Source organism: Oncorhynchus mykiss, chromosome 2 (genome assembly GCF_057628025.1).
Source record: "Oncorhynchus mykiss isolate SJ-2025 chromosome 2, ASM5762802v1, whole genome shotgun sequence".
NCBI lineage: Eukaryota > Metazoa > Chordata > Actinopteri > Salmoniformes > Salmonidae > Oncorhynchus > Oncorhynchus mykiss.
In genome coordinates, this window is record NC_143023.1 from 21,502,909 (window position 1) to 21,517,500 (window position 14,592).

The window sequence follows — 14,592 nt, forward strand, 5'->3', positions numbered from 1 at the left end:
TTCTCCCTCCCTCCCTCCCTCCTCTTCTCCCTCCCTCCCTCTCTCTTTATTTATTGAACTCAGCTGATTGCAAGAGTAGACAGCAGACTCAATGCTAATTTATGACATCCTTAAACAAGACAGCTTCTTTATCCATTGGATGGCCAATCACTCTTCTCCTTCAGTTCCTCTCATGACAGTTCCTGATTCTTCTGTCAATTTCCATAACTTCTCCCTCCATCTATCCCTCCCTCATCCATAACCTTCTCTGTCCCATTCGCTCTCTCCTCCATCCCCTTCACCCTCCTTCTGTCTCTCTATCATTATATATATCCCTAATCATCTCAGTCTCTAGTTTGCTCTGGTGGTGGTGTCCCAGCACAGTGTGTATGTATGTGTGTGTGTGTGTGTGTGTGTGTGTGTGTGTGTGTGTGTGTGTGTGTGTGTGTGTGTGTGTGTGAGTGTTGTGTGGACTGGCCGTTAGCCAACCGTTATTGAGAGGCTGTAGCGGCTAGGCTATGAGCTAGGGACAGTGGCTGTCATTTCTCAATAGGCTGATGGTAAATGGCTAAATCAGATTAGCGTCACTGTAGCTAAACTCAGACAGTATTAAAGCCTTAGGGCCAGGGTAGGCATGGTTACACAGATGATACACAATAACATTGGTGACAATACTGAAGCAAAAAGCACTAGAGGTGGACACACACTGTAAACCACAGTAAATAGAAACAAAGCTATTTCAATTTGATTGATTGGCTCTCACACACACACACACACACACACACACACACACACACACACACACACACACACACACACACACACACACACACACACTTTAGAGCCTCATCTCAGTCCTTCCCCCCTCATTCTCTCTCTTAATGTTCTAAACGCATATCCTTCCCATTCTGCAGGTCAGTGTAATTTCCTAATGGATGCTTGGCAGATGGAAGAAGGGACAACATCCCTGCTGATAGAACCAGAGAGCCAGAAGCCCACAGTACAACGGCAACCTGCCAGAGCTCACAGAATCCAGCTGACAACAGAGGTGGCCTATACCTCTACACTAACAGTCAACACACACAGACACACACAAAAATGAAACACACACAGAGATTGTGGGAGTTTGGTTGTTTTTTCTTGGGTTTTCAGTTGTTATAAATTCTACACAGTTCAATAAGAAGATACAAGAACAAAGTACAGAACTCACAACAGAACAGCGTACCACCAAATATACAGTATAGCAGGAAGAGAAAAAAGCACTCACATATGTATAGCAAGACAAGAATCCTAATTCAAACCTTTCTCTCTTCTCTTAGAACAAGTGGACAAACCACAAAACATCACAAGTCACAACTCAGTAGTTCTGAAGTGCAAGAATCACCCTTTTCTTTAAAGAAAAGAAAACACTTTTTTTGATTTATATCAATTTATATTTTTGGGGGACAAATAAAACCAAGCATTCCAAAGTTGAAGGTATGCACCTGTTGGTCTCCCCCTAACTTCGCAGGAGTCAGAACAGTCATTAAGTTATGGAAATATAGATTTCTTAAATCACTAGACATACAAACAAATGATTCCCAGAAAAAGCGATAGTGGTTATAGTGACCTGTTCACAAGGCAATTTTTTTCCAGTGTATACCAATGATAGAGGACACTGCAACCAGCTATCATATATCTTTGTGCTGCCAATACAGGTAGTATCAAAAAGTGTGTGAGGCAGAGAGAGACAGACATCAAATGCGCACCAAAACATTGGAACACCCCCACTAAGACACTCAATAACTCAACTTATTTTGGTAAAAAAAATCTCTCCCCTCCCACCTCACCCCTACACTCTACCCCCTCTCCCCTCATCCCCACACTCTACACCCTCCCACCTCATCCCCACACTCTACACCCTCCAACCTTATCCCCACACTCTACACCCTCCCATCTCAACCCCACACTCTACACCTTCTCCCCTCCCACCTCAACCCCACACTCTACCCCCCCTCCCCTCGCCTCCCCTGCTCTCCTCCCTCTCTCCCTCATCAAGCGGTGACTAACCTGTCTCTGTGACGTTCGCAGGTGAATCTGTGCTCACTGTGTTGCTAACCCCTCCGGCCTGCAAAGCCAATCTGTACTGAAAGAAATGGTAGTGCAGCTGGCAGAGATTTCAGATTGTCAACGGAGGACAAAAACGTTCCCCATTTTGCCAGGTTACTCCAATTTTCCAGAGCTAGGGGATGATAATTGGGTGAGCTGAACGTAACAGGGAGTGTTGTGTTTCTGAAAATGGCTTTGCTCAGAGAAGGACAGTAGGCTATGAAATATGGCGAGCGCTGTAGCAGGGTCAGGACTCTAACGACACAGTAAACACACACAGATTCATTCAGATTCACCTCACGTATACAGTAAGCCTCCATTTGATTGACAGGTTATACAGTATTCAGTTTGCAGAGACAGAGCAACAAAAAGAGGAAAACAAATGACCTGATACATAATATACATTTCGGCAACATTTTGGAACTAATTTGTACACCGAATAGCTTGTATTTTTTGTTGCTTTTTGGTTTGAGAAAAAAATACATTTACACAGGAAGGGATCAGGAAGTTAGAAATTGTCTCGGCTGTTGCTAAGGTAACAGCTGAAAGGAATTTGAATAAATGAATAAACATTCTAGATTTGAAATTAAAAACTAAACAATGAATTGATACACAGGGACTAGTCTTCTATTTCATGTCATCCTGTAAAGACAGGACTCTGGCCAGGACCAAAGCAAACAGGGAGATAGGGGTAAGTTCCTCCTTAGAACAGTCTAGAATTATATACAGTACTATAGGCTCTTATCAGAAGGCCGGAGTGGATTTAGGCTGGAATGACTTTTGACTTGTATAAGTGGGCCTGGCTTGCCCTGTTTGACTGAAAAGGTTTGTCAGAAAGTACATCTGCAGTATTGTGCCTAATATGCTGCTGGTCATCATCTTGGGCAAGGAATATGATCATTAAGTTTGATGTAACAGTAGGCACGGTCAATCTCTATGTTACGGGATAGAATTCAGAGTGACACAATAATCAGCGTAGGGATGAATAGAGTAGGATGACAGTTTGTGTTTTCCCCATGTCCACCAGAATGGGCTAGATGCAGACTCCACACAGAACAGACACATCCAGTTCTACACTGACTGAACGAAGAACAACCCACAGCTCAGATACACAATGCAATACAGCACACACTCACAAACACACACTCACACACACTCCTGCAACACAATGGCATTTTCTGTTTGGATTGGGGTAGAGTTACTGTGGCTAGAGTCATGTTGGACACTGTAAAGCTCTATTCTACACGGTCAACCAATGGTTGTGATTGGTGGAAAGGGATTACACTCTGATAATGTCATGATGATGTTCAGTGATGTATTAGGTCTCATGTTTAAATAACCCCCCTCCCTCCCCCCGCCCCACACAGGTTACCCCACATCCCTACAGAAACACCCTTCCATTCCACCGTCTTTTCTCCCTCAGTCCGACTTCTCTTTCTATCAAAAATAAAACAAGCCCTGCTGTCGTTTTTCATCCATCCCTTCATCCCTCTCTTTCTGTCTTCTTGTGTCATATTCTCCTCTGTTCCTCACTGTGGAAGACAACACAAAGCACCAGTAAATCCTGTGAGTCAATACAACATTGTGATATTATATAAGTCAGGGATCATCAACTAGATTCAACCACTGGCTGATTTTGTACTGAGCGGATGGTCGGGGGGCCGAAACGTAATTACAAATCATTTGTAGACTGAATATTGACCTCAATAAGCCCAAACAGATATAATGTTTGACTAAAAAATGTCAAACCTTCCATACATTGGTATACGATCACGTGTCTCTATTACTCATGGGGAATACTTGGGAACTTCTTCAATAAAAATGACTTGGAGTTGATTTCCTGGTGTTTTTCCAGCCTTTCTATAAATAATATAATATTTAAATACATAAATACAGTTGAAGTCGGAAGTTTACATACACCTTTGCCAAATACATTTAAACTCAGTTTTTCACAATTCCTGACATTTAATCCTAGTAAAAATTCCCTGTCTTAGGTCAGTTAGGATCACCACTTTATTTTAAGAATGTGAAATGTCAGAATAATAGTAGAGAGAATGATTTATTTCAGCATTATTTTCTTTCATCACATTCCTAGTGGGTCAGAAGTTTACATACACTCAATTGGTATTTGGTAGCATTGCCTTTAAATTGTTTAACTTGGGTCAAACGTTTCAGGTAGCCTTCCACAAGCTTCCCATTAATAAGTTGAGTGAATTTTGGCCCATTCCTCCTGACAGAGCTGGTGTAACCGAGTCAGGTTTTTAGGCCTCCTTGCTCGCAAACACTTTTTCAGTTCTGACCACAAATTTTCTATAGGATTGAGGTCAGGGCTTTGTGATGGCCACTCTAATACCTTGACTTTGTTGTCCTTAAGCCATTTTGCCACAACTTTGGAAGTATGCTTGGGGTCATTGTCCATTTGGAAGACCCATTTGCGACCAAGCTTTAACTTCCTGACTGATGCCTTGAGATGTTGCTTCAATATATCCACATAGTTTTCCATCCTCATGATGCCATCTATTTTGTGAAGTGCACCAGTCCCTCCTGCAACAAAGCACCCCCACAACATGATGCTGCCACCCCGGGGCTTCACGGTTGGGATGGTGTTCTTCGGCTTGCAAGCCTCCCCCCTTTTCCTCCAAACATAACAATGGTCATTATGGCCAAATAATTATATTTTTGTTTCATCAGACCAGAGAACATTTCTCCAAAAAGTACGGTCTTTGTCCCCATGTGCAGTTGCAAACCGTAGTCTGGCTTTTTTATGGCGGTTTTGGAGCAGTGGCTTCCTCGTTGCTGAGCGGCCTTTCAGGTTATGTTGATATAGGACTCGTTTAACTGTGGACATAGATACTTTTGTACCTGTTTTTTCCAGCTTCTTCACAAGGTCCTTTGCTGTTGTTCTGAGATTGATTTGCACTTTCGCACCAAAGTACGTTCACCTATAGGAGACAGAACACATCTCCTTCCTGAGCAGTATGACGGCTGCGTGGTCCCATGGTGTTTATACTTGCGTACTATTGTTTGTACAGATGAACGTGGTACCTTCAGGCGTTTGGAAATTGCTCCCAAGGATGAACCAGACCTGTGGAGGTCTACAATTTTTTTCAGAGGTCTGGCTGATTTCTTTTGATTTTCCCATGATTTCAAGCAAAGAGGCACTGAGTATGAAGGTAGGCCATGAAATACATCCACACGTACACCTCCAATTGACTCAAATTATGTCAATTAGCCTATCAGAAGCTTCTAAAGCCATGACATCATTTTCTGGAATTTTCCAAGCTGTTTAAAGGCACAGTCAACTTAGTGTATGTAAACTTCTGGCCCACTGGAATTGTGATACAGTGAATTATAAGTTAAATAATCTGTCTGTAAATAATTGTTGGAAAAATTACTTGTGTCATATCCAACGTAGATGTCTTAACCGACTTGCCAAAACTATAGATTGTTAACAAGAAATTTGTGGAGTGGTTGAAAAACAAGTTTTAATGACTCCAACCTACAGTGGGGAGAACAAGTATTTGATACACTGCCGATTTTGCAGGTTTTCCTACTTACAAAGCATGTAGAGGTCTGTCATTTTTATCATAGGTACACTTCAACTGTGAGAGACGGAATCTAAAACAAAAATCCAGAAAATCACATTGTATGAGTTTTAAGTAATTAATTTATATTTTATTGCATGACATAAGTATTTGATCACCTACCAACCAGTAAGAATTCCGGCTCTCACAGACCTGTTCGTTTTTCTTTAAGAAGCCCTCCTGTTCTCCACTCATTACCTGTATTAACTGCACCTGTTTGAACTCGTTATCTGTATGAAAGACACCTGTCCACACACTCAATCAAACAGACTCCAACCTCTCCACAATGGCCAAAACCAGAGAGCTGTGTAAGGACATCAGGGATACAATTGTATACCTGCACAAGGGTGGGATGGGCTACAGGACAATAGGCAACCAGCTTGGTTAGAAGGCAACAACTGTTGGCGCAATTATTAGAAAATGGAAGAAGTTCAAGATGACGGTCAATCACCCTCGGTCTGGGGCTCCATGCAAGATCTCACCTCGTAGGGCATCAATGATCATGAGGAAGGTGAGGGATCAGCCCAGAACTACACGGCAGGACCTGGTCAATGACCTGAAGAGAGCTGGGACCACAGTCTCAAAGAAAACCATAAGTAACACACTACGCCGTCATGGATTAAAATCCTGCAGCGCACGCAAGGTCCACCTGCTCGAGCCAACGCATGTCCAGGCACGTCTGAAGTTTGCCAATGACCATCTGGATGATCTAGAGGAGGAATGGGAGAAGGTCATGTGGTCTGATGAGACAAAAATAGAGTCTAAACTCCACTCGCCGTGTTTGGAGGAAGAAGAAGGATGAGTACAAGCCCAAGAACACCATCCCAACCTTGAAGCATGGAGGTGGAAACATCATTCTTTGGGGATGTTTTTCTGCAAAGGGGACAGGACGACTGCACCGTATTGAGGGGAGGATTGATGGGGCCATGTATCGCGAGATCTTGGCCAACAACCTCCTTCCCTCAGTAAGAGCATTGAAGATGGGTCGTGGCTGGGTCTTCCAGCAAGACAAAGACCCGAAACACTCAGCCAGGGCAACTAAGGAGTGGCTCCGTAAGAAGCATCTCAAGGTCCTTGAGTGGCCTAGCCAGTCTCCAGACCTGAACCCAAAAGAAAATATTTGGAGGGAGCTGAAAGTCCGTATTGCCTAGCAACAGCCCCGAAACCTGAAGGATCTGGAGAAGGTCTGTATGGAGGAGTGGGCCAAAATCCCTGCTGCTGTGTGTGCAAACTTGGTCAAGAACTACAGGAAACGTATGATCTCAGTAATTGCAAACAAAGGTTTCTGTACCAAATATTAAGTTCTGCTTTTCTGATGTATCAAATACTTATGTCATGCAATATAATGCAAATTAATTACTTAAAAATCATACAATGTGATTTTCAGGATTTTTTTTAGATACCGTCTCTCACAGTTGAAGTGTACCTATGATAAAAATTACAGACCTGTACATGCTTTGTAAGTAGGAAAACCTGCAAAATCGGCAGTGTATCAACTACTTGTTCTCCCCACTGTAAGTGTATGTAAACTTCCGACTTCAACTGTATATATATATATATATACAGTGGGGCAAAAAGGTCTTCAGTCAGCCACCAATTGGTGCAAGTTCTCCAACTTAAAAAGATGAGAGAGGCCTGTAATTTTCATCATAGGTACACTTCAACTATGACAGACAAAAAAATCCAGAAAATCACATTGTAGGATTTTTTATGAATTTATTTGCAAATTATGGTGGAAAATAAGTATTTGGTCACCTACAAACAAGCAAGATTTCTGGCTCTCACAGACCTGTGACTTCTTCTTTAAGAGGCTCCTCTGTCCTCCACTCGTTACCTGTATTAATGGCATCTGTTTGAACTTATCAGTATAAAAAACACCTGTCCACAACCTCAAACAGTCACACTCCAAACTCCACTATGGCCAAGACCAAAGAGCTGTCAAAGGACACCAGAAACAAAATTGTAGACCTGCATCAGGCTGGGAAGACTGAATCTGCAATAGGTAAGCAGCTTGGTTTGAAGAAATCAACTGTGGGAGCAATTATTAGGAAATGGAAGACATACAAGACCACTGATAATCTCTCTCGATCTGGGGCTCCACGCAAGATCTCACCCCGTGGGGTCAAAATGATCACAAGAACGGTGAGCAAAAATCCCAGAACCACACGGGGGGACCTAGTGAATGACCTGCAGAGAGCTGGGACCAAAGTAACAAAGCCTACCATCAGTAACACACTACGCCGACAGGGACTCAAATCCTGCAGTGCCAGACGTGTCCCCCTGCTTAAGCCAGTTCATGTCCAGGCCCGTCTGAAGTTTGCTAGAGAGCATTTGGATGATCCAGAAGAAGATTGGGAGAATGTCATATGGTCAGATGAAACCAAAATATAACTTTTTGGTAAAAACTCAACTCGTCGTGTTTGGAGGACAAAGAATGCTGAGTTGCATCCAAAGAACACCATACCTACTGTGAAGCATGGGGGTGGAAACATGCTTTGGGGCTGTTTTTCTGCAAAGGGACCAGGACGACTGATCCGTGTAAAGGAAAGAATGAATGGGGCCATGTATCGTGAGATTTTGAGTGAAAACCTCCTTCCATCAGCAAGGGCGTTGAAGATGAAACGTGGCTGGGTCTTTCAGCATGACAATGATCCCAAACACACCGCCCGGGCAACGAAGGAGTGGCTTCGTAAAAAGCATTTCAAGGTCCTGGAGTGGCCTAGCCAGTCTCCAGATCTCAACCCCATAGAAAATCTTTGGAGGGAGTTGAAAGTCCGTGTTGCCCAGCAACAGCCCATTAACATCACTGCTCTAGAGGAGATCTGCATGGAGGAATGGGCCAAAATACCAGCAACAGTGTGTGAAAACCTTGTGAAGACTTACAGAAAACGTTTGACCTCTGTCATTGCCAACAAAGGGTATATAACAAAGTATTGAGATAAACTTTTGTTATTGACCAAATACTTATTTTCCACCATAATTTGCAAATAAATTCATTAAAAATCCTACAATGTGATTTTCTGGATTTTTTTCTCATTTTGTCTGTCATAGTTGAAGTGTACCTATGATGAAAATGCGCGTTCCATTTCTTCAGAATTGAAAGTAAACTGCCACGATGGATTTTATCGTCGATAGATATGTGAAAAACACCTTGAGGATTGATTCTAAACATCGTTTGCCATGTTTCTGTCGATATTATGGAGTTAATTTGGAAAAAAGTTTGTGTTTTTTTTTTTTCCTTATCCAAACGTGATGAACAAAACGGAGTGATTAGTCGACACAAATAATATTTTTTGTAAAAACGGAACATTTGCTATCTAACAGAGTCTCCTCATTGAAAACATCTGAAGTTCTTCAAAGGTAAATTATTTTATTTGAATGCTTTTATGTTTTTTTGTGGAAAATGTTGCATGCTGAATGCTAGGCTTAATGCAATGCTAGGCTATCAATACTCTTACACAAATGCTTGTTTAGCTATGGTTCAAAAGCATATTTTGAAAATCTGAGATGACAGTGTTGTTAACAAAAGGCTAAGCTTGAGAGCAAATAGATTAATTTAATTTCATTAGCCATTTTCATGAATAGTTAACGTTGTGTTATGCTAATGAGCTTGCTGATAGATTTACACAATCCTGGATACAGGGGTTTTTTCGTAGCTAAACGTGACGCAGAAAACGGAGCGATTTGTCCTAAACAAATAATCTTTCAGGAAAAACTGAACATTTGCTATCTGAGAGTCTCCTCATTGAAAACATCTGAAGTTCTTCAAAGGTAAATGATTTTATTTGAATGCTTTTCTGTTTTTTTGTGTAAATGTTGCCAGCTGAATGCTAATGCTAAATGCTACGCTAAATGCTACGTTAGCCATCAATACTGTTACACAAATGCTTGTTTTGCAATGGTTGAGAAGCATATTTAGAAAATCTGAGATGACAGTGTTGTTAACAAAAGGCTAAGCTTGAGAGCTAGCATATTTATTTCATTCCATTGCGATTTTCATGAATAGTTAACGTTGCGTTATGGTAATGAGCTTGAGTCTGTATTCACGATCCCGGATCCGGGATGGGGAGATCAGAAAGGTTAACTTAAGGGGGCTGAATAATTTTGCACGCCCAATTTTTCAGTTTTTGATTTGTTAAAAAAGTTTGAAATATCCAATAAATGTCGTTCCACTTCATGATTGTGTCCCACTTGTTGTTAATTCTTCACAAAAAAATACAGTTTTATATCTTTATGTTTGAAGCCTGAAATGTGGCAAAAGGTCGCAAAGTTCAAGGGGGCCGAATACTTTCGCAAGGCACTGTATATATATATATATATATATATACACAGTGTATATACACTCACTTTTAAGAACTGTGCATATAAACATATAAACCAATCCCCCCTTCTCCTACCACTACTGTCCCGCCAGCGACCCCTCCCCTCTGACCTGCTGTGCTCCTGGCTTGTTCAGAAGGCCAGCTTCTTCATTGGCCTTTTCTGTCTTCATCTCCACCACAATGTCATTATTCACATCCCCACTTGCCCTGCAGGAGAGACACACAGAGGAGGCAGAGAGAAAGAGAGGGATAGCATAGAGAGAGAGGTAGCGTAGAGAGAGAGAGGGAGAGGTAGCATAGAGAGGTAGCATAGCGAGAGAGAGGGAGAGAGAGAAAGAGAGGTAGCATAGAGAGAGAGAAAGAGAGATAGCATAGAGAGAGAGAGGGAGAGAGAGAAAGAGAGGTAGCATAGAGAGAGAGAAAGAGAGGTAGCAAAGAGAGAGAGAGGGGGAGAGAGAGAAAGAGAGTTAGCATAGAGAGAGAGGGAGAGAGAGAAAGAGAGGTAGCATAGAGAGAGAGAAAGAGAGATAGCATAGAGAGAGAGAGGTAGAGAGAGAAAGAGAGGTAGCATAGAGAGAGAGAAAGAGAGGTAGCATAGAGAGAGAGAGGGAGAGAGAGAAAGAGAGGTAGCATAGAGAGAGAGAAAGAGAGGTAGCATAGAGAGAGAGAGGGAGAGAGATAGGCTTATAGAAGGAGGTGACATGAAAAGACAGACGGAGAGAGAAACGGTAGAGGGTTAGCAGAGGGAGAGGGAGAGGGAGAGAGAAACGGTAGAGGGTTAGCAGAGGGAGAGGGAGAGAGAAACGGTAGAGGGTTAGCAGAGGGAGAGGGAGAGAGAAACAGTAGAGGGTTAGCAGAGGGAGAGGGAGAGAGAAACGGTAGAGGGTTAGCAGAGGGAGAGTGAGAGAGAAACGGTAGAGGGTTAGCAGAGGGAGAGGGAGAGAGAAACGGTAGAGGGTTAGCAGAGGGAGAGTGAGAGAGAAACGGTAGAGGGTTAGCAGAGGGAGAGGGAGAGAGAAACGGTAGAGGGTTAGCAGAGGGAGAGGGAGAGAGAAACGGTAGAGGGTTAGCAGAGGGAGAGGGAGAGAGAAACGGTAGAGGGTTAGCAGAGGGAGAGGGAGTGGGAGAGAGAAACGGTAGAGGGTTAGCAGAGGGAGAGTGAGAGAGAAACGGTAGAGGGTTAGCAGAGGGAGAGGGAGAGAGAAACGGTAGAGGGTTAGCAGAGGGAGAGGGAGAGAGAAACGGTAGAGGGTTAGCAGAGGGAGAGGGAGAGAGAAACGGTAGAGGGTTAGCAGAGGGAGAGTGAGAGAGAAACGGTAGAGGGTTAGCAGAGGGAGAGGGAGAGAGAAACGGTAGAGGGTTAGCAGAGGGAGAGGGAGAGAGAAACGGTAGAGGGTTAGCAGAGGGAGAGAGAAACGGTAGAGGGTTAGCAGAGGGAGAGGGAGAGAGAAACGGTAGAGGGTTAGCAGAGGGAGAGGGAGACAGAAACGGTAGAGGGTTAGCAGAGGGAGAGGGAGAGAGAAACGGTAGAGGGTTAGCAGAGGGTGGTAGAATACAGTAAAGAGAACAGGGAGTCTGTACGCCAATGATCACAATGCCTTTCTTTAGAAACAGTTTCAAAACCCCTCCTCCCGTCCCCTCCACTCCCCTCTCCTCAGCTCTCCCTCCCTCCCCTCCTCTCCTCTCCTCCACCCTAACCTCCCTCCTGTAACTCACACTTCCTTATTGTCCTTCTTGCTGCAGGGCAGCTTGCCCTTCTTGTTGAGGAAGTAGAGGAGTGCCACCAGCAGCAGCAGCATTAGGACACACACCACCACGGCTATCACCACGCCACTGGAGCCACCCTGCTGCTTATCAGCTAGAGGCATGGAGAGATGGAGGGAGAGATGAAGGCATGGGGGGAGAGGTGGAGAAGGGAGAGGTTGGATGAAAGTGAAGTTAAAGGGGATGGATGGGGTGAGGTGAGAGGAGAAAGAGGTAGGGAGGAGCGATGGGAGAAGGAGTTGGTGAGAGGTGAGGAGGGAGAAGGGGGAGAAGGGTTGAAGAGGGAGGGACAGCGATGGAGGCAAGAGAGGGGATGGAGTGGAGGGGTAGGGGTGGGTAATGGAAGAGGGGAGGTGAGGGGGTGGAGGGGCGGAAATGGGATGGGTGAGGTTCGGAGGAGAACAATGGATGGGTGGAGGAGAGAGGAGGAGAGGGGGAAACGGGGAAAGGGGAGGGGGAAGGTTTGTTCAACTTTGATTGAGATGACAATAGTGTGGTGGGGCTAAGAGGGGGGCCTACACACACACACACACACACACATACACACGTAAACACACACGCACACACACACGCACACGCACACACACACACACGCAGAATCAGACATACACACTACAGTCTCCTACATACACACATTTTCACAAACACACCTTTTCTCTCTCTGTATCACATACAGACAGTGTAACACACATACACACAGTGTAACACACATACACACAGTGTAACACACATACACACAGAGGTATTTGTACAGACCTGTTTTAAGCACATGGTTCCCTTTGAGCAGCATTTTGAAAGAAAGGCAGTTCCTCAGACCCACTGCATAGCAAAGCAACAACACACACCGCACCACTATGTGCACCCACTAACCACCAACAACACACATACTAGTGTACAAACACAACCACCACAACACATACTCTAGTTACAACTACTCACAAGCCCACAGCAACTGAAAAGCACAGCACAGGGAGGAAAAAGAGTGAAAGAGAAGAACGCAGTGGGAAAAAGAAGTGACAAAGACACGCTGAGGACAGAAAAGAAGAGAGTGGAAGAGGATAGAATAGAATATCATCCTTTATTACCCCCCCAGGGGAGGGAAAAGTCGCAGCATCCACAGAATATAGGACAGACATCATACAAAGATGACAAACAAAACACAATATACAATATCCACAGTGTTCAGTAGTAATAGGGAAATATACAATGTACAGTACAGTAGAGTGCTTGGAGGAAGGGTGAAGTACTACAGGCTATTTACAACACAGAGTCCTGACAGCAGGGAGGAAAGGAGGAGGGAGAAGACGGATAAGTGTCTACCTCTGCCTGCATCATTGGCTGCGTTGGGATCGACGGCTGCAGGGAGAAGAGAGGAACCGGGTTAGACTACAGTTTACTGTTACACCACAATGGAGGAGAGGGACAGAGAACGAGAGAAAGGGAGAGAGAGAGAGAGAGAGAGAGAGAGAGAGAGAGAGAGAGAGAGAGAGAGAGAGAGAGAGAAAGAAAGAAAGAGAGAGAGAAAGAAAGAAAGAAAGAAACAGTGATACGAAAGTTAAGAGAAGTGGATGGCCACACTGACCTTGTTTGATGGTGACTTTGAAGACCTGGGAGGCTGCGCCGTGGTCGTTACTGGCCTCGCAGGTGACCCCGTCCTTCAGGACCGCAGCACTGGCCTCCAGCATGACCATACTGACCACCTTGTTACCCTTCACCGACACTGACTGGGAGAGGAGGGGCGAGAGGGGGAGATGGGTTAAGAGATGACAATAAATGAGAGGAGTAGTTCTGAGAGCTCATAACACGCACCCGCGCGCACACACACACACAAGCACACTCACCTCCTTTCCTGAGGGTGTCCAGGTGAACTGTGGGGCAGGATGTCCGTGAGCAGAGCAGGACAGAGTCACCATGTCGCCCTCCTTCTCCACCATTCCATCAACAGCTGCATCAATCTCAGGTTTACCTAGAGAGAGGGAGGTTGAGAGGAGAGAGAGGGGGGAGAGGTAAAGAGACAGGGGGGGAGAGTGGTAGAGGTAGAGGGGGAGGAGAGAGGGAGGAGGGAGAGAGATATAGATTGGGAAGAAAGTGGGAGAGAGGAAAAAGAGAGGGATGGATACAGAGAGAAAGAGGAGGGAGAGAATAGCAGGAAATAAAATAACAATTAAAGTCCACCACTGGAAGAGATATACTGTTCCATCACCACTTCCTTTACTCCATCTGAGTCTTATGATATACTGTACCATCACCACTTCCTTTACTCCATCTGAGTCTTATGATATACTGTACCATCACCACTTCCTTTACTCCATCTGAGTCTTATGATATACAGTACCATCACCACTTCCTTTACTCCATCTGAGTCTTATGATATACTGTACCATCACCACTTCCTTTACTCCATCTGAGTCTTATGATATACAGTACCATCACCACTTCCTTTACTCCATCTGAGTCTTATGATATACTGTTCCATCACCACTTCCTTTAACTCCATCTGAGTCTTATGATATACAGTACCATCACCACTTCCTTTACTCCATCTGAGTCTTATGATATACTGTACCATCACCACTTCCTTTACTCCATCTGAGTCTTATGATATACTGTACCATCACCACTTCCTTTACTCCATCTGAGTCTTATGATATACTGTACCATCACCACTTCCTTTACTCCATCTGAGTCTTATCCATCTATACATTAAGAAGTAGTCCTATCTGAACAATCTCAGAACCACCACAGGGTCAGTAACACACGGTCATGTGTGTAGGTATGTGTGTGTGTTTGTGTGTGGCTATGCTTCTGTGTACCTGAGACGGTGAGATTGACGCTGGCCTTGGAGGTGAGCCCAA

The 14,592-nt window shown here is 44.2% G+C and overlaps 1 protein-coding gene across 3 annotated transcripts in view; it reads right to left on the bottom strand.

The window, feature by feature from the left end:
* Positions 1 to 1,095: 1,095 nt before the first annotated feature.
* The window catches only part of bcam (basal cell adhesion molecule (Lutheran blood group)), a 93,661-nt gene continuing 80,164 nt past the window's right edge, over positions 1,096 to 14,592 (bottom strand). Inside the window, exons 10-17 of one of the 3 annotated variants that reach the window (XM_036942438.2) lie at positions 14,551 to 14,592; positions 13,579 to 13,703; positions 13,320 to 13,461; positions 13,058 to 13,093; positions 12,494 to 12,514; positions 11,690 to 11,831; positions 10,084 to 10,180; positions 1,096 to 3,599 (exon numbers count right to left, since the gene is read on the bottom strand). The exon at positions 14,551 to 14,592 is cut by the window's right edge and continues 100 nt beyond it. In XM_036942438.2, coding sequence (XP_036798333.2) covers positions 3,597 to 3,599; positions 10,084 to 10,180; positions 11,690 to 11,831; positions 12,494 to 12,514; positions 13,058 to 13,093; positions 13,320 to 13,461; positions 13,579 to 13,703; positions 14,551 to 14,592 — 608 coding nt within the window. In that variant the 3' untranslated portion in view covers positions 1,096 to 3,596. Of the gene's footprint in view, positions 3,600 to 10,083; positions 10,181 to 11,689; positions 11,832 to 12,493; positions 12,515 to 12,796; positions 13,094 to 13,319; positions 13,462 to 13,578; positions 13,704 to 14,550 lie in introns of those variants that run through there. The other 2 variants (XM_036942444.2, XM_090192751.1) reach the window with 2 other exon arrangements.